At 48.5% G+C, this 24,083-nt stretch overlaps 1 protein-coding gene across 1 annotated transcript; it reads left to right on the top strand.

Annotated features, from left to right (window-relative positions):
* Nucleotides 1-1,181: 1,181 nt before the first annotated feature.
* On the top strand, nt 1,182-22,977 carry LOC149301608 (uncharacterized). The gene is made up of 5 exons (XM_089484320.1): nt 1,182-1,256; nt 2,691-2,741; nt 16,923-17,090; nt 17,938-18,058; nt 21,468-22,977. The coding sequence occupies exons 1-5, from the start codon at nt 1,182-1,184 to the stop codon at nt 22,451-22,453; spliced, it is 1,401 nt and encodes a 466-aa protein (XP_089340446.1). The 3' UTR covers nt 22,454-22,977.
* Nucleotides 22,978-24,083: the final 1,106 nt, after the last annotated feature.

Below are 24,083 nucleotides of genomic sequence, written 5' to 3'. Positions count from 1 at the left end.
TCTGGGGATGATGGGATTTGTGGCAGGGGGACACCAGGGCCAGGATTGGGATGCAGGAGCACTCTGGGGATGATGGGATTTGTGGCAGGGGGACACCAGGGCCAGGATTGGGATGCAGGAGCACTCTGGGGATGATGGGATTTGTGGCAGGGGGACACCCGGGCCAGGATTGGGATGCAGGAGCACTCTGGGGATGATGGGATTTGTGGCAGGGGGACACTGGGACCAGGATCGGATGCAGGAGCACTCTGGGGATGATGGGATTTGTGGCAGGGGGTCAATGGGGCCAGGATCGGGATGCAGGAGCACTTGGGGGATGATGGGGTTTGAGGCAGGGGGTCACCAGGGTATGGATGGGACTCAGGAGCACTCTGGGGATGATGGGATTTGTGGCAGGGGGTCACCGGGGCCAGGATCAGACGAGTGCTCCTGCATCTGATCCTGGCCCTAGTGACCCCCTGCTACAAATCCCATCAATGGCTCAGCCATTCTCCTCCTGGGGCCACAGAGGTTCTAATATCCCTAGGCAGCAAAGGGTTCCTTTCAGACCAACTGCCTTCCTCAGCAGCCAGGTGCCCAGTGCCGGAAGTTGGTGGAAACTAGGGATGCCCTGCGCATGCCTATCAAGCTAGCCCCCCTTTCGCACCTGTGGGGTGCGTGCGCATGCGTCGTAGCTGTTTGGGCTGGTTGATGGCCAGGCCTCTTCTGTGCCCTTTAAGAGGGTTTTCTTCGACTTCAGCTCCCAAAAACCCAGGCGGTTGGCCAACATGGCAGAGGCTTCTGGGAGCTGGAGTCCAAAAGTCTCTGAAAGGGCACAGTAATAATAATCATTATAATCATAATAAATAAAACTGTCTCCACAAAGGCAAAAGACTACATCCCCCAGCATGCTCTTCTCTCTCTTGTTTGCACACACGTGCCCTTCACCCTCCAATAGTCTTGAAACCCGCCTCTTTTTACTTTTCCCTTGGGCGAACTCCATTTCCCGTGATGCATTGGGGCGAAGCAAGGTTTTTCCGCTCTCTCTCTGCGCCAGGCGTTTCCGGGAGTTGTAGTTCCCTTTGACTCCATCGGTCGCTTCCTAGAGCGAGAGGCCGTCACCGCCAGGACTACATTTCTCAGTAGGCCTTTGCCCCGGGGCTTCCTCCCATCTTCTTTCTTTCCTCTCTCTGCCTGAGATCATGGGACTCAGCCGTTTCTCATCCGCTTGTTCTCCTCGGCGGCAGCTGCGAAAGGGGTCAAGCTGGAGGCGGAGGGTAAGGGCCCCAGCCTTTGAGAGGGGCTTTCTCTGGGGCAGAAGGACATGGGGCCCCTGAGAGAAATGGGGAGAACCGGGGAGCCCTGCAGAGGGAGCAGGATGCCAGGACTACAGCCCCCATCATCCCCAGCAGCAGGGAGGGAGGGGGATGGCTTGGAGGAGCCCTACTACCCCAGGCATGGTTTGGGGAGACCACGCTCCTCAAGGAATGTATGTGTGTATATATACCCTCTCTCTCTCTCTCTCTCTCTCTCTATATATATATATATGTAAGCACTCTAGGAGCATATAGGAATGTGTGTATGATACATACACACACACACACCAGAAATAAATATATTTGTGCTCTTTCTGCTTTTATTTTTATATATACACACATACATACACATACTTTATGTATGTATATGTAGGCAATCTAGGAGTATATGAGGTATACACACCAGGAATACATATATATGTTCTCTTTCTCTCTGTGTCTATACACACATATATATGTATACACACACACACACACACACATATATACACACACACTCTCTAGTAGCATATAGAAATATGCGTGTGTCTGTATACACACCAGGAATATATATATGTGTGTGTGTGTGTGTGTTCTCTCTCATATATACACACACACACACACACACACGTGTGTGTATATATGTGTGTGTGTGTATATACACGCGAACACACACACATCCCCCCATATTCGCTATGGTTAGAGGCACAAGACCCCCATAAATATAGAAAAACTGCAAACAACAAGAACACCCTGTTTTTACCTGAGAGGAGGACCCCTCTCTAGGGATCTCTAGGTCCTCCAGGAAGGCACTCTCTATGACTGATGTAGTCGACGGGGCAACGTTTAGAGCCACTATTTGGGGAATGGGGACGTTTGTGTGTTTGTGGGAAAGTGGTGTTTCATTTAGATATTTTAAGACAGAGGGACCCAGTAGCTCTGATCAAAAGATCCTGAATAACTGTTTCATCTTTCAATGTTTTTTTGACTTGTGAGGGGGAAAGGATCTATTTATTCTATAGGAAGCAATGCCAGGAAAATATAGGAAGGTTACGCATGGAATATAAGAGTATTTGGATTCCCCTGTAAAATGCCATGAAGTAGGCAAGGCAGTTGTGCCATCAAAGTGTTATATGGCAGCGTCTTTATTCAGAATTAAATCTTGTCCCGTTCTGAATCTAGATCATAGAATAAAAACTGAAAATGAGCAAAATCATTATATTCAGTGAAGTGTCCCCTCACTGTTTCTAGATCCAACTCTAAGCTCCAGCTAATCTAGAGGAGGGCTTTGCTAGAACAAATCAGTTTGCCTTTAACTTGCCAGAAAATGCCTTACCAGCAACATGTTAATGTGGCAGCATCTCTGGAATCTGGCACTCTCAGTTGCTATTACAATTGTCTCTTTTTTCTTTCCAGATATCCAATCTGTCCCAGAACATCCAGGAAGATGATCTGCAGCAGCTGCAGGTGACTATGAATAGAACGTTTTGCCATTTTGTGGTAGGCAATGCATAGAATATGGGAGGGTCACAGTTCTGGTTGTTGTTGGTGGTTATAATCAACCTGTTTATTTGTTGCAGTAGGTGCAGAACTTCATTTTTGAATGGCAGTGGTGTTGAAAATCTGGCAGTACAAATGTTGTTAGGCTGCAGCACTCAACAGCCTTTGCCAGAGATGGGAATTGCAGTCCAGCAACATCCAGAGGGCCAAAGGTTTCCCATCTTTGCTACACAGCATCAGTGTTCAACTGGTGGCTTGAGACCTATAAATGAGTTACATACCTGACCTGACATGCATCATAGCAGTGCTATTGTGTGCCATCTTTAATAGCTACAGAAAGAGATATAGCAGATTCAGAGAAAGACAGGCTTCCTGATTGTTTTAATGGTGTACAATCAATAAAGGTAGGTTGACTCAGGAGTGGATGCCTAAGTGTGCAAGAACTGAGCAGGGCTTTTAATAAAAGGATCTTTTAATAAAAGCTCTATGACATTCACTGTATGATAGCACATAACAGCAACAAGGCATGCACTAGGGACAGTCTAGGGATCCTGTTGGTCTACTGTCCACCCCGTAGCCTAACAGCTGACACAGCTGGTCTTGGAGCTGGTATTGGAGTCTCCCAGACTTCTTGTTCTGGGGGACCTCAACATCCCCTTCGAGGCCGGCTCACAAGAACTAACAGGTGCAGCTCAGGACTTCATGGCTGCCATGACAGCCATGGGTCTCTCCCAATTAGTCTCAGGTCCGACGCATTGCACGGGTAATAATAATAATAATAATACGTTTTATTTATAAACCGCTATTCCAAATAGATCATAGCGGTGTACAAGAAAATTATAAAACAGTACAAGAAAAATCTACAATAGATATATAAAACTAATAAAACATTACAATTATGGATAAAATACACATTAAGATACACTGTATCTTCAGGCTAGCCTCTGATGACGCTGGGCCAGCCTGTTCTCTCCCTCAACGGCTGAAAAATGACAGTTATGGAGTGAGGGCACTCTGTCTTCAGGCTAGCCCCTGATGACGCTGGGCCAGCCTGTTCTCTCCCTCAACGGCCGAAAGATGACAGTTATGGAGGGAGGGCACTCTGTCTTCAGGCTAGCCCCTGATGACGCTGGGCCAGCCTGTTCTCTCCCTCAACGGCCGAAAGATGACAGTTATGGAGGGAGGGCACTCTGTCTTCAGGCTAGCCCCTGATGACGCTGGGCCAGCCTGTTCTCTCCCTCAATGGCCGAAAGATGACAGTTATGGAGGGAGGGCACTCTGTCTTCAGGCTAGCCCCTGATGACGCTGGGCCAGCCTGTTCTCTCCCTCAACGGCCGAAAGATGACAGTTATGGAGGGAGGGCACTCTGTTTTCAGGCTAGCCCCTGATGACGCTGGGCCAGCCTGTTCTCTCCCTCAACGGCCAAAAGATGACAATTATGGAGGGAGGGCACTCTGTCTTCAGGCTAGCCCCTTGATGTGGTCTTTAGCTCGGATCAGGAAAGTCTGTGGGCTGAGGTTCTTGGAACCTCGGCTCTCTCATGGACAGACCATTTCCTTGTAGAGATACGACTGAAGGTGACTATCTAATTACCCTCGGGAGGTGGTGGACCTATTAAAATGGTCCGCCCACGAAGGCTGATGGAACCCAAAAGGTTCCAAGAAGCCCTAGAGCAGGGGTAGGCAACCTTTTTGAGCCAGGGGCCGGGTTGCTGACCCTCAGACAACTGGAGGGCCGAAGCGGGGGGGGAGCTTCCACCCTCCGGAGGTGGGGCCACATACTGGGGGTGGAGCTGCCATCCTCTAGGGGCGGGGCGACGTGCCGGGGGCAGAGCTTCCACCCTCTGGGGACAGGGCTTTCTTTGCTCCCTTTCCCTACCTCCAGCTGTCTGAGAGACAGCTAGAAGTAAGGGAGGTTGGGAGAGGGGGTGACAGGCGCGAGCCTGCTCCTCCAGTCCTTCTGTGGCCCCCAGCTGCCTCTCAGAGACAACTGAGAATCAGTAAGGGCCTGTGAGGGGCTGGTCAGGCCTGAGGTGTCCTCCGAAGGACACCTCAGGGCTGCCAAAGCCCCACGGGGAGGAGGAGGTGTGTGCCTGCCCTCTCCTCCTTGGCCCCTTCCTTCAGCCGAATGGCTCCAAGGGGCCCTTTCGGCCAAAGGGGAAGGCCGAAACCACTCTCATTGTAAAAGCAGACCTTTTAGCATTGAAAGCACTGAAAATACACAGAAATGCACTTTGGAAAGTCACACTGTCTCGCTTTCAGAAAGACTGCATGTCTCCGAAACTGACATATCATCATCATCATCACTACCACTCTCATTGTTAAAGCAGACCTTTTAGCATTGAAAGCACTGAAAATACACACTGCAGTTTGGAAAATCACACTGTCTCACCTTCAAAAAGAGTATTCTTCTTCCTCCTCCTCCTCCTCCTTCCTCCTCTTCTTCCTCCTCCTCTTCCTTCCTCCCTCCCTCCCTCCTTCCTCATCCTTCCTTCCTTCCTCCCTCCTCCTTCTCTTCCTTCCTTCCTTCCTGCTCCTCCTCTTCCTTCCTTCCTTCCTTCCTTCCTTCCTTCCTTCCTCCCTCCCTCCCTCCCTCCCTCCTCCTCTTCCTCCTCCTCTTCCTCAGCCAAGGCCGACCCAGAGGGCCAGGGGAAGGCGAGTGCCGTGCGCCCCAGTGCTTCCCCCATCCCTCTGGGCGGGCAGAGGCCATCCCAGAGGGCCGGGGGAAGGCTAGCAGTGGTTAAACCACTACTGAAAAAACCTTCTCTTGACCCCCTAGTGAGAAATAATTACAGACCAGTGTCTGTTACCATTTTTGGGCAAGGTGATTGAGAGAGCAGTTGTCTTCCAACTCCAAGCTGTCTTGGATGATACTGATTATCTTGACCTATTTCAAACCGGCTTCAGGGCGGGTTACGGAGTTGAGACTGCCATGGTCGGCTTAGTCGATGATCTCCGTCTGGGCATCGACAGGGGAATTGTGACCTTGCTGGTGCTATTGGACATCTCAGCGGCTTTCGATACCATTGACCACTGTATCCTTCTGGAACGCCTGAGAGAGTTAGGCATTGGGGGCACTGCGCTCCAGTGGTTCCGTTCCTATCTCTCGGGTAGATTCCAGATGGTGAAGCTGGGGGACACTTGCTCTTTCCCAGCAGAGAGGGTCCTGTCCTCCTGTAATCTGGGTTTAGCTCCTCCTATTTGCTCCTGTAGGCAGGGACTATAAACAAAAGACCGGCCCCTATATAGGGAGGAGCTAGCCTCAGTCTTGTTCCTGCCTATGCTCCTAGCAGGATGTGTCTCTTCGAGCCAGCAAGGTTTTTCCTTCTCCGAAAGCGGTTTGAGAGTTTTCTTGGCCTTCCCTTCTCCTCTCTCCTGCCTTTCCCCCCTTCTTTGGTGGTGGCTATGGCAGAGGACCCCAAGAGCACTGGCTAAGGCCCCGCTCGCCCTCCTTCCATCAGGGCAGCGGCCCCGAGGACTTCTCTCCGCCGCTGGAGCGGCGTTTTCGGAGGGGCGGGGCCGGTGAGAGCGGCCCCATAAAGCCGGCTCCCGGCCTCCCTGCCAGAGACGCCCCGCTCGCCCTCCTTCCATCAGGGCAGCGGCCCCGAGGACTTCTCTCCGCCGCTGGAGCGGCGTTTTCGGAGGGGCGGGGCCGGTGAGAGCGGCCCCATAAAGCCGGCTCCCGGCCTCCCCGCCAGAGACGCCCCGCTCGCCCTCCTTCCATCAGGGCAGCGGCCCCGAGGACTTCTCTCCGCCGCTGGAGCGGCGTTTTCGGAGGGGCGGGGCCGGTGAGAGCGGCCCCATAAAGCCGGCTCCCGGCCTCCCCGCCAGAGACGCCCCGCTCGCCCTCCTTCCATCAGGGCAGCGGCCCCGAGGACTTCTCTCCGCCGCTGGAGCGGCGTTTTCGGAGGGGCGGGGCCGGTGAGAGCGGCCCCATAAAGCCGGCTCCCGGCCTCCCCGCCAGAGACGCCCCGCTCGCCCTCCTTCCATCAGGGCAGCGGCCCCGAGGATTTTTCCTTGCCACTGGAGCGGCGTTTTTCTCAAAGGCCGCGCAACGGAGGACGCCCTGGAGGACTTTGCCGCAATTTCCATCTGGCCGGCAGAAGGCAACAGCTGCGCCTGGTTGCATGGGCGGGGAAAGGGGGAGGCACCGGCGGGAATGGTGTCCTCAAAATGCCGGCCCGCCGGCTCCCAGACGCCGCCGTGCAACGGAGGACGCCTTGAGGTCTCGAGGCGCCAGTACCGCCCGATTGTGCGGGTGGGAAGCCTTTTTGGGGGGAGGAGCGGGAATTATTAGTCTTTGTTTATCTTGTTCGGTTGTGCAGGGGTTTTTGTAACTTGATCATTAGGGAATGATGTTTTCTTCTGTCCCCCTTTATCTCGGGGTTTGGTTAGTAATGCTGGGCTTATATTGTTTGGATATGTTATTGCTGTTATGTAATATTGGCTGTTCTGAGACATGTATTGATTTTTATCTTGCATTGAAACTGTATTGCTGCCTTGTATTGAAATGTATTGTTATTTGCTATTATGTTGTGCTTGAAATATGTAATCTTATGTCATTGCTGTATTTTTAACCTTGTATTGTAGTACTTGCTTTTTATGTTGTTAAATGCTGTAAACCGCCCTGATCTCATGGAAGGGCGGTATACAAATAAAACATTTATTATTTATTATTATTATTTAAGGGTCATCCTTAGCTCAGGCTTCCCTAGCTCAGGGTCTGCCAGCTCAACAGAAGGAGCTGGCTTCAGAGAGAGACCCATTGGGATGGGTTTGCTGTTGCTCTGCAGCTTTTTCACTACTGCCACTCCAGTCCTTTTATTCTCTTCATTTCTCTTGCTGCCTTGGGAGCATGAAGAAGGACTTAACATGGCAAGGGCTCCCAGGATTGGAGAAAGGTCTTGGCTTTGCCAATGACTCTCCCTCTCCTCCAAGCTGCCCCCTCTCATGGTGGGAGCACAGGAGATTTCTGCAAACAGCATTGCAGCACATGGGAGCCGTGGGAACAGATGGTGAGGGGTTTCCCCTCCATGTCTCTGTTTCTCCACATCACCTCTGCCCAGCCTGTTTAAGGCCAGGGATCAGTGAGGAAACTGGCCAGAAGTCATGGAAACTTCCCTCCTCAGCATCTCTGCCCAGCCAGAGTTCAGAGGACAGGCCAGCCAAAGCCATGGCAAAGGATTTCTCTACATCACCTCTGCCCAGCCTGTTTAAGGCCAGGGATCAGTGAGGAAACTGGCCGGAAGTTATAGAAACTTCCCTTCTCAACATCGCTGCTCAGTCCATTCGGGGCCAGAGTACAGGGGACAGGCCAGCCAAAAGCCATGGCAAGGGTTTTCTCTGCATCACCTCTGCACAGCCTGAAACAGGGCCAACGCCAGGGAGTCAAGCCAGCCAGAAGACACAGGATAAGGGTGAGTACCAGGGGCCCTCTCTCTCTAGCCACCATATAACCGTTGCCAGATCTAATGCCCTCGCTCGGGGCAGGCATGGCCATGAAGCCTCTGCCATGGCCATTGCAGGCACTATGCCTAGCATAAGGTTTGGGACTCTGCCAGGAGGGCAGATGGGGACATAAACCCTTGGTCTCCCCCTTCCTTCCCTTCTCTGGCCCCAATAGCACCCAGGACCCCAACAGGTGTGGGGGATCCTTTTGCAGACTGCGAAGCACATGGTAGTGTTGCCAGGGCTCCTGCACTTTCATTTTGGATTCTTATAATGTGATGGTGTGTAAGGAAGCAGAGGACTCCTCTTCTATGTTGTACAGCCGCATGGCTGTAAAGGAAGCTAGACTTGGCCCACCAGGAGCTGAAGCTTCCAACTCTAAAATGGTCTTTTTTGGCTGCCACAGACCATCCCACAATAAAGCAAAATATGGCTTCATGTCCTCCACATAGAGAGCATGGCCTCTGCCACCCACTTCTAAACATAGGCTGGAGGGCCATCTATCGGTTATGCTTTGATTGAGAGTTCCTTCATGGCAGAATGGGGTTGGACTGGATGGCCCTTGGGTTCTCTTCCAACCCAAGGATACTATGTGAGAGCACATGGATACAAATCCTCCTGTGTTTCCTCCCAAAAAATTACAACAACAAAAAGGGTTAAACCACTTGTGGATATCATGGGTGGAGAGTTCCCTTCACCCCCAATTGTGTTTGGCTGCCCCAAACTATGGCACTCTTGAGAGAGCAGCTTGAGCGCTTGGCCTCTCCTTTCCATCAAAGATTACCCTTTCTCAGCATACAGACATACCTCAGGTAAATGGGGGGCCATGTCCCACAGCAGCCCCTCTGCCCTTCCCAGCTACCTATGCAAGTGGGAAGGGAGTTGACGACCAAGCCAGCTTCTATCATGCAGCCAGGTTACTAAAGCCTGCCTGAGATAATAAGGGCTAAGCTTGTAAACCCCAGCTTGAAGTTGGGGCTGTTTCAAACATAAATAAAACAAAGTGCCCTGTGAGTATCAGGGCTACACTACAGGCCATATGCAGCTATCTACCCATGTTTAGCAATGCTCCTCAGTCACTGCTAACCCATGAGCAGTTTCCTCAGTTCCTGGAAGAGGCTACTGCCCAGGCAGCCTCCCTTGATGGGGCAAATAAAGGAGGGGAGAGCCCCCAGACCAACAGGTCTGGGGGGTTCAGATTTACAAGAGATACTGGTTAACTTTTTCTGGTGTTCATTTTATTACTGTTAGCCCATGAAGTTTGAGTTGTGCTGTTTCTGCTCACCCCCCTCTCCTTTTTCCAGGCCAGAGAAGATGCCTGGAAACTAATTCAACAAGGGAAGGGGCTAGCCATAAGCCAACATGATGATTTTTCTTCCTTCCTCATGGGCCTCCATCTCTGTCTCCATTGGGGCCAGAGCCCCTTTTGCTTTTGCTGGAACAGCCTAAGACATAAGATGAGCACATGGTTCTACCTCCTTTGTGCAAACTGTTATCAGCCATAGCACTTCTCATTAAGAGCATAAGCTTTAACAATTCAGATTCATTTAAATGCTAATAGACAGGGTGACTCAAGCAAGGAGAAGGCCTCAGGTCACTCAGCAGACCTCTAATGCTTACATGCATTGAGGATCTTTGGTAAAACATTTCATATGAGGTGATAGATATTTTGGATTAAGGTGACCAACCAAGCTCCACTTTATTGTCATAAGGGTTATGTTCCTGTTATAAAACACAGGGAACCTCAGTCAGCTAGCCTCAGGAGAGGTGGCTTCCCTTGCCTTCCCTTCTTTCTTGGAGAGATGTCTGTTAAAGGGAAGAAACTAAAAAAATACAGTTTCTTCCATGAGATGGTTCTCACTAATACAGGGGGTTAAGAAAAACTCTTATCAAAAACAAACAGACGGACTCCTTTCCATGGGGGGAGAAACCCCCCCCTTCCTCCATGAGTGTTTTAAAACAATATAGTCAGTTTTTTCTGCTAAGAGGTTGCTTCAAATCCTATTCAGACATCCTACAGAGCCCTAAGGAGTCTGCCACAAAGACCACAATTGCCTCTTACCTTGTCTAGATAGTTACATTTTAAATAAGAATGCCTGCTGATGGGCTTGCCATTCAACTGCTTCCTGACTTGGATAGGCCTATTGTACAAGGTCTATCTTGCATATGATTAATTGGGCTCAAGGCCATGAAGGTTCATGCTGCCAATCTCTTTCTTTTAGTGGTCTCAGGAAGCTACAAAATTGCTTTGCATATTGTTGGGCATGCTTTGATTGTGATTTCCTGCATGGCAGGGGGTTGGACTTGATGATCCTTGTGGTTTCATCCAACTCCATGATTCTATGGTTTTTATGGTTATAAGGTTAGCTGCTGTGTGGGTGAGTGTCTTATCCCTGGCTGGGTTTCATGCCAAGGTCTGGCCCTAACAACACCATTGTCCACTGCCTTCTGAGGCTGGGAAAATGGACTTCCCAGTGCCTATGCCTTGTTTTTCTGCTAGCACAGCTTGTAATATATATATATATTCCAAAAAACAAACAAACTGTGATTTTACTATTTTATACAGGAGACTCCGTTTTACTATGCCATTATATTTTCTGTGACTTCAACTTCCATGGATCTGGTATCCATGCAAAGTCCTAAATCCAACTCCAGTACATATCGAGGGCCCACTATACTATTTAAAATTTAGGTTTGTGTTCCTTTGACAGATCCTTTTTGTGGAGAAGATTCTCTCCTCGAAATTAGATACCAGAGGGCTATCCTTGCCAAGCCCTCTGTTCCCATTTCGTGACTCCTTAATCAGCAGTTCATTCAGCTGGGAGACCCCTCAGCATTCATACAGGTTGATGATAGCCTGCTACATGGAGTTGGGGTGATTTTTGAAGCCTCTAGACTAGTTCATCCTCAGATGAAATCAGACTTAATTCTGACCACATGCCCTGTTCTACATGGATTCACCAATGTCTGTGAGATAAAGGTTAATCCAGTGTCTTCTTTGCCTAACCATGGGATTAGTCTTATTTTACACAGGTTCACAGATGTTCCAGTAAAGAACTGCACATTGTTTTAAATTTTAATTGGAGGTCAGACATTAACATTCCTCTTTCAGAGTGCTAAGTCTTAATTGCTACAGGTGAAATCACCTTAATATCACCTTCATTACTATAACCAGTTGACAAGGTGATCAGAGATAGGCTGGAAGCTGCCATAGGTCCAGATTAGATCAGGTTCTATTCTGATTGATCTCATAATCCACCGCTTAGACAAGTTCTCATCAACTGCTTCAGGTTTTCAGTGGCTGACCTGCTATAGTCCATCCAAGATGACATTAAGAAGGGACTTGACCCAACATGGTTATAAGGCAGGTGTCTGCCATCACGTCGGTTCTGCTCCATACGGGAGCAGCTAGAATGGTGGCCATCCTCACATTAATGGCTATTGAGGGGAGTTTCCAACAGGGCCAGCCCACCAGACATCGTTTTCCAGCTTGGGGTGTGAACACGGTCTTAAAGGCGCTGACGGTTGGGCCGAGCAAGTCCCTTCGGGAGGCCTTCCTCAAACACCTCTCCCTCAAGGTCATCTTCCTCACGGCCATTCCCTCCGCCAGATGGGTGTCAGAGCTGGGGCCCTGTCGGTACGTAATGACTTGTATATTTTAGGCCGGTCTCAGTGTGCCTTCGTCCAGATCTTACCTTCGTGCCTAGGGTGAACTCAGCCTTTCAGGTGTCACAGGACATTCTCCTGCCTTCATTCTGCCCCAGTCCTAAGAAGGACTTGGAAAAGACCTGGCACACATTGGCTGTGCGCAGAGCCCTCAAAATCTACATCAAGAGGACTTCAACCTTAAGGTCATCTGAAATGTTGTTCGTTTCCTTTTTTCCAGGCTCTTTGGGATACAAGTTATCTGCCTCAACTCGGTGGATCAGGTCTTGTATTCAAGAGAGCTACCGAACTCTTGATCTCTCTCCACCTGAGGGGGTGATGGCGCACTCAACCAGGAGTCCATCTACCTCTGCGGCCCTGGCCACTAGCGCCTCCCTGTCAGACATTGCAGGGCGGCCACATGGAAGTCACCTTCAACCTTCATAAGACATTGCAAACTGGACGTGTCTCAGTCCGCTGTGGCGTCATTTGGAAAGAGGGTCCTCCAACAGATTGTGTCGGGGCCCACAGTCTCCTAGCAGCACCTCCCTCCCAGTTCGAGAGGGCTTTTGTAAATCCCAGATTACAGGAGGACAGGACCCTCTCTGCTGGGAAAAGGAACGTTGGGTACTTACCGTGACACGTTCATTTCCTGCAGAGAAGGGTCCTGGCATCCTGCCCACCCGGGTGCTGCCTGTGGCCTCCGACCCTGCCTGCCTGTTGGTGGACCTGCCTTGTTCTTCTTCTTGTTGCTGGATTGGTTTTCTGAGTTCTTGTTTGTTCTTGGACTATTTTTTTTCTAAGGTGTTCTAGTTAACCCTTAGCTGATGTTACTAAAGTTCAGTTCCTTGATTTACCTTACTAGTTGCTTGGCTTGTTATTGACTGAGGCTCAGGGGGGCTAGCTCCTCCCTATATAGGGGCCGGTCTTTTGTTTATAGTCCCTGCCTACAGGAGCAAATAGGAGGAGCTAAACCCAGATTACAGGATGCCAGGACCCTTCTCTGCAGGAAATGAACGTGTCACGGTAAGTACCCAACGTTCCTTTCTAAGAGGGAACTGACATCTGGTGTCCACGAAGGAGCTATTTTCTCCCCCATGCTGTTCAACATTTACATGAAACTGCTAAGAGAGATCAACCAGAACATGGGACAAGGTGTTATCAGTATGCTGATGACACACAAATATGGTTCTCTATGTCTCTGACTGATGCAGTGTTTAAGGACGGCATCTCTCCTCTAAATGCCTGCTTGAAGGTGGTAATGAGCTGGATGAGGGAAAACAAACTCAGACTGAATCCAGAGAAAACGGAAGTACTAATGATAGGCCCCCAAGGTCCAAGGAAGGAAATTTGTCAGCCCGTCCTCGACGGGGTCACACTTCCCCTCAAGGACGAAGTTCACAGCCTTCTGGATTCCTCTCTGCAGTTGACATCTCAAATAGATGCGACGGCCAGAAGTGCTTGCTATCAACTTCGTTGATACGCCTACTGTGACCCTACTTGGACCAAAGGGACCTTGAAACTTCTTGTTTTGTCCTTCGGAGGACACCTCAGGCCTAGCAAAGCCCCGAAGAAAGGAGCAGGGGCCGCACGCCTGTTGCTCCTGCCCCTCATGGGCCCTTACTGGTCCCCAGCTGTTTCTGAGAGGCAGCTGGGGGCCAAGGAAGGGCAGGAAGAGCAGGCGCGTGCCTGTCACCCCCTCTCCCAATCCCTCTCCCAATCCCCCCCCCCCCACTTCTAGTTGTCTCTCAGAAAGCTGGAGGTTGGAAAAGGGAAAGGGAGCAGAGAAAGCCCCGTCCCCGGAAGGTGGAAGCTCTGCCCTGGCATGCATCTCCGCCCCTGGAGGGTGGAAGGTCCACCCCCGGCATGCGGCCCCGCCCCGGAGGATGGAAGCTCCCCCCGGCCCCCGGCTCAAAAAGGTTGCCTACACCTGCTCTAGTAGCTCTATAAAGTAAAGTACAAATCCCAAGATTCCAAGGATGTTGATTTGACCATTAAAGTGGAATCATAGTGCCATGTATGGAGCATGCAAGACCCCCTTGTTCTGAAGAAAGAGCAATGGATCCAAGCTCCTTCCCCAGAGAGGATGGGTTTTCATAGGTTTCCTTCATCACTTCGTTATATAAAAATTTCTGCTTCGGATTCAAGAGTGGCCCTTCCTCCTCACTCCTTCCACTCTTCCCCTCAGTCTCTCTCTCTCCCCTGAAGGCCTCAAAGTGCCAAGTGCTCAGGCAGAGGCAGCCATTTTGTGTTCTGGCGGCCATTTTCTTCTGCTTGTGACTGTGAGAAATAATATTCCAGAACCTTCTCTGAGGCCTCAGTTGAACAGAGGCTTCTCTTTCTCTCCTGAGGCTCCAGAGACAGAAGGAGGACGGGCTCCTTGGGCCAAAAGGAAGGAAGTGTGTCTCTTTGTGGGTCTTTTGTGTCTCTTTTCTGAGAGGGTTTTCTTAATACAAAGCTCTGCTCTTTCTGGGGAACATGGTTTTTAAAAGGGACCAGAAATGGGAGGATAGTTTTAATACAAGCCTTATTATTATTATTATTATTATTATTATTCACTAACCTCAGGCTTTGGCTCCTATCCCTGTTTTTAATTATTGTTTAATAAGTGTCCAATAATTTAATGGCATTTTATTTTGGATGGGAGTGTTAGGAAGGGTTTGGGATATAATGAAAGATGTTGTTATGGTATTGTATGGATATTTTTATTGTAAGCTGCTAAAAGGTGGCCATTCTTGTGTAGTAATTGTTTTGTGATTAACTCCCACAACAACCTTGTAAGGTAGGCTTCATAGGCTCCTAGAGCTGGAAGGGAGCCCCAAGGGCCAGACAGTCAGCCCTATTCTGCCCTCCAAGTCCTCCAAAGAGATGGCCACCCAGCCAGAGATTCCCCCAATGGTCTTGGAGGCAGCGTATCGCATAGATTTGCCAAGAGCTCATGGGGCCCACAGTCCCATGGGAACCAGTCCTTACCCCCCCCCCCACTTTGGGGAAGGAGACCCCCTCAGCCCCTGGACTATTTACTACCAGGAGTTGCTATGGCTGGGACTCAGAGGACTAGTTTCCTAGGCATCACCTTCTGCCCTCCATTTCCATTTGCCATGTGGTCTATTCCAACTCTATGCTTCTTTAATGCTCTTTAATGGATGCTCTTAGTGAAGGGGCCTGAGGGGAGGAACAGGGGGTCTGCATGATTTAGGTCCCCCCTGGAAGGACTCCTGTCCTCCGCTCCGTCCTTCGAAGGGCAAGAGGGCTCAGCTTCCCAGAGGGGAGCAGGGAAAGGCTTTGGAGGGAGAGAAGAAGAGTCCCCAGTTCCCATTTCAAAGAGAGGGATGGTGGTTGTGGGGGGCAGGCCTAGTGGGGGGGGGGGTCAGGAAGGAGAGAGTGGGAGGAGGGAAAGGAGGCCATGGGAGGAAGGACGAAGGGCCTCAAAGGATGCTTTCTTCCCAGGAGAGGTCTTGGTCTGTGGCATGAAGGTACCCCCCCCCCCAAGTAATGGTGGCCAGGATGCAGTGTTCAGTCATATGCCTATACATTTATAGATTTTTGTTATATCAAGTGCAACACATTCAGGAGTGTGCATCTTTTTTAAAATATACAAGGAAACGTGAAGAAATTGTGATTTTGACAATAGATTCATTCAGAAACAATGCACACAAATGAACATGCCTCAATTTCTATGTGACTTCAGCAAGCAGACGGAGGAGGTGCATACCTCATGCTCCTGCTATGGCTTGCATAGCAAACACAGCAGTTAAGCTTAGAGAAATAGTCTCGTATTCAAAAATGAAATAATTATTTTGACTAGTGTCTAAATGGGAAGGGGGCCATGATGACGGGAGCGCATGGATTAGGTCTGTAAGGTAATTCATGTCTCATCCAGCCCAAGAGCTAGAGCTTCTCCACCTGGGACATAAAGCAGGTCCACCTCCTCCTCCTCTGTGTGAAAGAGAAGTCAAATTCTCATCAGGGATGATGACACAGCATGAAAAATTTTCATACCTGCATTTAAAAATCTGAGGAGTCCTGAATCCTGTTGGTTAACCCTAGAGAGTAGACCCACTGAACCCATAAGTGACTGGTGAGTCAACATATAGATAAATCCAACTGACTCAGTGATTCTGCTCTGATCAGGACTAAGCATAGGATACAGGCTAGGATTTAGTCTACATGGGGCCGGAACAGGATATCCCCAAAACAAGATGGACAGGCAACAGGGTGGAAAATGGACACTCTCCACATGGGCAGAGACATTCTCAGAATTGTGACTTCTCTGCACACAGAAGGCCGCCATGAGCTCAATCCTCTGGTGCCCCCTGATCCTGGGAGAAGGGCTGGATCCCATGGAAGGGGAACAACCTGAGAAGAGAGAGCTCCTTTCCTGCCCTTCCTGACCAGAGGCCTCCCTGGTGAATGGCCAGTTGTAGACCCATTCTGCCCAGAGCAACACTGGAGCATAGAGAGTTCTGCTGGTTTGGCCATTGGGAGAATGAGGAACCACCAGGCCAGACAGGCTGTCCCAACAGAACCCTCTATGCTCCAGTGTTGCTCCAGGTGGAATAGTGCTACAGCTGGCCATTCACTGACCCAGGTCCTACCATAGAGTTGTGGGAGCCATCCTGCATGGCCATTCCATGCCTGGTGAGAGTGCTGGGTGTGAGGTATTAGAGAAGCATCCAGCTGTGTTTCTGTAGTCAGAAGCAAAATGAAGAAATCTTCCTCTGAAGGCCACTGGGGACTTCTGCAGGTTTCAGCAAATAATGCACTCATTTCATGTCTAGATATGGGGTCATAATTAGGGCCCTTTCCAATTCCCCATCCCCTGATCCCCAGCTACTCTCACAAGGCATGGAGTAACTATAGTGTAGGGGAGCTGCAATTAGTCTATGCTAGGTCCAGGGGGCTTTGGTTGGTGCAAAGGGAGGAAGGGGATGCCCACCTCTGCATTGGCCCAAAGGAGACATCAGTATGTCAGCAGCAGGATGCTAATCTCTGTAATTTTGAGTGCTGCAGGGTTTCTAGCCAAGCCAAGCCTAACCCTGGTCTCTTTTCTCAGGAATGTCATCTTGGACCCCTTGTACACGGCTTTGGGGCCTGTCTTGCTGGAAGTGACCAAAGTGCAGGGCCACCAGGAACCCCTGCCCACCTGATGGCCAACACAAAGGCCAAGCAAAGAGAGTTGGGCTCCAACAGAAAGAGGCTGCCGAGGTACAACAGCTCTTTGGTAAGTTGTCATCCTGACTATTAGTTTCATCTGTGTCTAGGCCGGCTCATGAAAGCAAGTGGAGAACATACTGTCCCAGTTTGGCAGAGAGAGTCCTGGTTAATCCTCTGTCACCTCATTTTTTCAGGGGCTTTAAAAATGTTCTATTTCTCTCTCCTCCTCCCACTTTCCACCTTCAGGTCAGTTCAGTTGCTGCAAAATGTGTTCCAAGTTCAAAAGATGTGTGCATCCCATCAATTCAAAAGAGGGGAGAGGGGAGGAGAGAAGGGGGCAGGGTCTTGCCTTTGCCAGGAGTCGGACGCAAAAGCAAACTTTTGTATCCTTCCTCGCTTGTGTGATCTTCATCATGAAGAGCTTTGGCCATCTTGACCCCCTTCTGGTGTTGTTTGTCCACATGTGTCTTCCTTTCCCATTCTGTGAAATGCTGGGGGATATGGAAGAATATCTCTGGACCTAAACTGAGGTTGGGCCCAGTGATCCTCAAGGCGAGAGTACTCCCCAGAACTGTTTTTAAAAATGAAATTTGCCTCTGAAATTAGGTGAGATATGGCTAAATGTTTCTTGGGTGAGTAAATGTACTATACATGTTGGGATGATCAGTATCTTAATCAATCAATAATATTCCAGAAATGGCCTAAATTATATTGTTTATCATATTATATATTACATTGAAAGTATTCGAGACAAACTGGATCTCAAAGGCTGTAGCTTTTTGCTTGTTTGCAGAATTTAAAGTTTATTTCCTAGACTGAATTCTGAAGTGTTGAAATAATATTTGCAATGCACCTTTTGCTTTCCTCCCCTTTCGCTTAGTCACTCTCTAGATGAGGGCTATTTTCTGTTGCAGGTGACCTTTGCGGATGTGGCGGTATATTTCACCGAGGAGGAATGGAAACTGTTGACAAAAAAGCAGAAACTTATGTACAGTTATATGATGATAGAAAATTATGACAATCTGGCCTCTGTGGGTAAGGAACCTGAATCCATTTCCCTTCCTGTGAAGACTGAGGGCCTTTCGTAATTTACTGTCCGAGAGTTATAATTCCACTTTAGAATTATAGAATCAAAGAGTTGAAATAGACCACAAGGACCATCCGGTTCAATCTTCTGCCATGCAGGAATAGACATTCAAAGCACCCCCGAGAGATGGCCATCCAGCCTCTGTTTAAACACGTCCAAAGAAAGAGACTCCACCAAACTCTGAGGGAGAATATTCCACTGTTGAAGAACTCTTACTGTCAGGAGGTTCCTCCTAAAGTTTAAGAGGAATCTCTTGTCCCTGTGGCTTGCATCCATTGTTCCATGTCCTTTTCTCTGGAGTAGCAGAAAGCAAGCCTGCGCCATCCAGAATATATGTCTTCAAATATTTGAACAGGGCTGTCATATCCACTCTTAACCTTCCCTTCTCAAAGACCATTCCTCCTCTGGACATGTTCCACCTTCTCAACATTGGAATTGTGTTGCCCTGAACTGGACACAGGATTATTGCAAGTGAGCCCTGACCAAAACAGAATAGAGTGGCACTATTACTTCCCTTGATCTTGAAACTATACTCCTATTGATAGTGCCTAGGATCACATTGGCCTTTTTAGCTGTTGCATCACACTGTTGACACATGTTCAACTTGTGCTCTACTACCATTCCTAGTTCCCTTTCACATGTAATTTAATTGTCATAACAACTTCCTGTGGAATTTTGGAATTTCTAGATTTAGAGAGGCAATATTGTTCTCCACTTTGTAAGGATTCTAAATATCCAATCCTAAACTGCCAATTCTGGAATTTTGTGGGAAGGAGCCATAGAGATTAATGCTTTTTCTCCCTTAAGGATCCTCGGCCCATTCCTGAGCAAGTTTCCTGGTTTTTGTGGCCCCTCTTCCAGCCGTTTGAGCCTCCGGAGAGGCTTTGTGGGGAAAAATTCTAGGATTTGGTGAGAAGACAGCATAGAGATTGATGCATTTCTCACCCAAATGGTACTCAGCACATATCTCACCATGTTTCCTACCTTCTTTTTGACCCAGCCTTTTGAGGCTCTGGAGCAGCTTCTTGGGGAAAAGACCTCCCTTGGCCCTGCAATGGCTCAGAGAGGGCCCAGCAGTGGCAAAATGCCCTCCACTTCCCCAAAGGGACGCTGTGGGATATTGAGGGGCAAAACCCATTATGCCATATTTTTAGGTGACACAATGTGGGGTTGCCCCGAGATCCCCTGGGGTCCAATGTGACCACCCCACTTCCCAATAGTAGTCCATCCCTGTCTTAGAGATGCCCTAAGGTTATTTTAAGGCTTCTCCCGTGCACTTGCCCTTCACTAATATCAGAAACGAGGTCCCAGACCCTTTGTTCTGCCTTTCCTAATGCATTAGTTGTATATTGATTGCCCTGCCTTTCTCAAGAAATGAATCTCAAAGTGTCTCTTTTATGCATCACACTCTGTGGGTGTGTGTCTGTTATAGAGAGATGGAGGGAATGTGAACAATCAAAAGGGAGGGAAGAGATCCTGAAGGTGAGATGCGAAAGCAGTGCAGATGGTTGGAGAGCAGAGGGAGAAAAGGAAGGGGATCAGGCCTCTGGGATCCAGGAGGGGAAGGCCGGAGCAAAGCCAGGATCACCTAGCTCTGTGTGGAGAGGAAGGGACCTCTGGGAAGGGCCAGGAGAGGGGCCTTGGGGATTGGGAAGCAGCCACCAACCTGACAGATTTTAAGAACTGGTTTGAGTGAACTTCTCAGAACCAGCTCAAATCCTTGTTTTCAGACATATTTAGGGGTTCCATTTAGCAATTATGAGTAATAACTATGAAGGCAGGAAAGGGGGACACAAAACCTACTTTTGTCTAATGTTTCTTTTCTTACCTGAGCTTGCTTAGCTCCATGGTTGATTCAAGAGGTCTTTTGTTACCCAAAATGCTGGAGTCTGGGGAGGATACCCGCAAGAGCTATGATTTTAGGGGAATTTGGCATGAAACTGAACTGAATGCAATGGGTGTTTGATGCAAATACCTCAGACAAAAAGGATTAGCACACTGCCTCTCAGGTCTTTGTTTGCTCTGAATTTCTATTGCATTCACAAGCCAATGTACACTAAAATCTGAGGGTGACACTCCCAGATGCAGCTCAAAAAATCTACAAATGTACAGTGCTAAATAAATAATAATAATATTAATAATAACATAGCAGAGTACAGAAGCAAATATCCAGATATAGATATTGGCTATACACTGGCCACTTTCCACACTTAAAACTAAATCACAGACACAGTAGATTTCGTTCAGGTCCTTGGAGGTTCTTCATGTTAAGTTGCAAAATAATACAAATGAATGAATGAATAATTTATTATGCCAATCTTAAAAAACAAACAAAAGAAATACAAGTATTACAAAGCATCACAAGAAGTAATTTGTATTCTAGCAATAAGGGTAAACATCAATTCATAAAATGAAATCGTAAACCTGGCAGCTAAAAATTGTCCCCCGTAACTTTGAGAAATATAGACTTAAAATAGGAGCTTTGGGATGGTCACTTAGAAAGTTGTATCCTAATCGAGTTTCTCCGAAGCTGAGTTATATAACATTTCGGGCAGAATACAAGCTACACATGGTTTGTTTATAGTGGCAACCCACTCATCCACTTCAAACTTCTAAAAGGATTCATATAAAACAGAACAGACAACCGAATATAGTGCAGAAAACACCATACACAATCCTATTAATTTCAAAAAGTAAGTTGTATAAAAATGTAACAGCCTGACTCTGTGTCATAATTATTTCAAGATATTTCATGGGTGTTTCTGCATCTCTTCCAAAAAAATTAGGTGACAAATAATCGCAGCTGCACAATATCTGGCAACTTTAACAGTTACCTGCTCCTAATAATACAATTATTTGCAAGCTCTACTCTCTGACTTTCATCAACTTCACCATCCCTTGTACACACAACTCCAACACATGTGAGCTGTATACTGTATTGGTTGTGAGTCATCTCCTGGTGCCACAGAACATGAAGCATCCTCGGCAGTTAGCTTGCATCATGCCTTGAGCTCTGAATCAACACTCTATGGCAGTCTTACAGGAAATGATGCCACCTGTCAATCAAAGTATTTCTACACATGTTTAATAGAATATCCTTTGTCTGACTATCTACTTCCACTGATTCCCTTAAGGAAATTCCCTTCCAATCTCTTCTTTGTTAACTCCTATAAGTAAGTATACAATCGTTCTATGGATTTAGGAGCATAAGCAGCAGGGTCATGCTTGGGTTACTCACAGAAACTTTCTTAATTTAATCTCTAGTAAGGAGGGGTTAATGAGATCTAAATCATGGGTTAACACACTCCTCTCTTAACTCTGATTTTCAGTCTAATCTGGCATTGTCCTTCTTTACAGAAGAACATTTGAGTCATGAGAAAGTCCACACAGGAAAGAAGTCACATAAATGCCAGCATTGTGGGAAATGTTTTTCTTGGAAGTCAAGCCTGCTGATACATCAGAGAGTCCACACAGGAGAGAAGCCATACAAATGCCAGCATTGTGGGAAATGTTTTCCTCAGAGGCCCCACCTACTGAGACATCGGAGAGTCCACACAGGAGAGAAACCATACAAATGCCAGCATTGTGGGAAATGTTTTCCTCAGAGGCCCCACCTACTGATACATCAGAGAGTCCACACAGGAGAGAAGCCATACAAATGCCAGCATTGTGGGAAATGTTTTCCTCGGAAGTCAAGCCTGCTGATACATCAGAGAGTCCACACAGGAGAGAAGCCATACAAATGCCAGTATTGTGGGAAATGTTTTCCTCAGAGGTCCCACATACTGAGACATCAGAGAGTCCACACAGGAGAGAAGCCATACAAATGCCAGCATTGTGGGAAATGTTTTCCTCGGAGGTCACACCTAGTGAGGCATCAGAGAGTCCACACAGGAGAGAAGCCATACAAATGCCAGCATTGTGGGAAATGTTTTTATCAGAAGTCATACCTTGTGACACAGAAGGGAGGCCACACCGGAGAGAAGCCATACAAATGCCAGCATTGTGGGAAATGTTCTTCTATGAAGTCATACCTTGTGACACATAAGAGAGGCCACAGCGGAGAGAAGCCATACAAATGCCAGCATTGTGGGAAATGTTTTTCTTGGAAATCACAACTAGTGATACATCAGAGAGTCCACACAGGAGAGAAGCCATACAAATGCCAGCATTGTGGGAAATGTTTTTCTTGGAAGTCATACCTATTGGCACATCAGAGAGTCCACACAGGAGAGAAGCCATACAAATGCCAGCATTGTGGGAGATGTTTTTCTCAGAAGTCTCACTTAGTGAAACATCACAGAGTCCACACAGGAGAGAAGCCACACAAACCCCAGAAATGAACGAACACTCTTTTTGTCAGTAAGGAATGCAAAAACTATTTTTTCAATCCAGCGGTGCTAAGAAAAGGCTGTTGTGATTTTGTTTGTAACGTTTGTCTGTTTATGTTTTAAAGTTATATTTTGTTAAGATCAGGTTTTAATTGCTAATAGTATAGATAATTTCTTTGGGTTGTATATTTGACTGGAGTTTGTGGGTCGTGGTACAGGTTAGGTAGTTGGGGGGCTGGGATTTGTTGCAGCTGGTTAGAATAGTTTTGGGAATGATAGCTTTTGCAATGTGTGGGATATTGGCTGAAGAATGTTGGAGGCCGGTATTAAAAAAAAGGGCTAGTTTCTGGGAATGGCAAAGGGGGCCTTGTTACCTGTGGGGCATAGACTGTGGGAATTGGAAGTGTAGGCTAGGTTTGGAAGAGGGTGGAGTTTTAGGTTTTGGGGTTTTAATGTATTGTTTGGATTGGAGTTTGCAGTTCTGGCTTAAACACTTAATTTCTATGTGTTCTCAATAAAGTTCTTTGCTATTTCAACCCACTGGACTCTTTGATGCACAGAAGTTCTGCATTTGCCCAAAACTGACTCTTTATTCTCTCCTCAGTCCTCAGCTCCATTCCCAGCCATAAGAACACAAACACAAACACACAAACATACAGGATACACAGGGAGAGCTATATTTCCAAACTAGAGCCTTCCTTTCCTTCCTTTCCCTCCTGAGTCCAGCTCTGCTCTTTGGGCTCCATTGTGGTCTCCTCAAAGGAAGGAAGGAAGGAAGGAAGGAAAGGGAGACCACTGAACCCTCGGCACATACCTTTCTTTCCCGCAAAGGCCGCCAGCGGAATAAGCAGCAACAGCTAGGCCCTGGCAGTCCCTGCGCATGCTGAAGAGGGGCCTTTGGGGCATCTGTGCATGAACAGTCTCAGCTCCTGAAGCCATGGCTGCCCTCACAGTCTGTTCTGAGGGAGGGAGCGAAGTGGGGAGAGCCCTGGTTCATTCAGAGGAATGGATGGAGGGTCTTCTGGAGGCCCTTGGGTTATAAGAAGGAAGGAAGTCCCTCTTCTCCCCACAAAGAAAGGCAAGGGGCCTGTCAGGATTCCTTGGGGCCCAGGTAATTGGGGGTTATTATGAGGAAAGGGGGCAGGGTGACCCTTGGAGAGAAGCATGGCCATTGAGGGGAAGGAGATCCAAAGGTAAAAAGGGCTTTGTGGAGCCCCCTCCCTCCTGGAAAGTGGGGCAGAGGAGAGACCCTTCCTTCTGATGTAGGGATGCCATAACCTGGAGGCCCTCGGGAAAATCCAGCTTTTGGGGGAATCAGGCCCACCCCAGCCCGGTTCGCTTTGGTCCCGGCCTCCGGGCTGGGCATGCTCACATGGCCATTGTCACGGCCACTAACGCAGCTGGCTGGTCACCCACCTCCTCCTCCTCCATGGCCACGCCACCTCCTCCGCTCCTCCTCCACCTCCCCAACGCAGCTGCTGCGCCTCCCACGGCACTTGCTTGGGCCGCGGCCGGCAGCAGCGCGCGCTTGTCCGTCTTACACGCCTGCGCGCGGGGCTTAAATGGCAGCGCTCGTCCCCTAAGCCTTCTGGCCAATGGCAGAAGAGCAGGGGCTGGCCTGTTTCCAGCCCCAGTCTGCCAT

The sequence above is a fragment of the Sceloporus occidentalis genome, unplaced genomic scaffold (genome assembly GCF_023333645.1).
Source record: "Sceloporus occidentalis isolate IW3139 unplaced genomic scaffold, rSceOcc1.0.p SCAF_21, whole genome shotgun sequence".
Classification (NCBI taxonomy): domain Eukaryota; kingdom Metazoa; phylum Chordata; class Lepidosauria; order Squamata; family Phrynosomatidae; genus Sceloporus; species Sceloporus occidentalis.
This window is presented reverse-complemented; position numbering and strand designations above follow the sequence as displayed.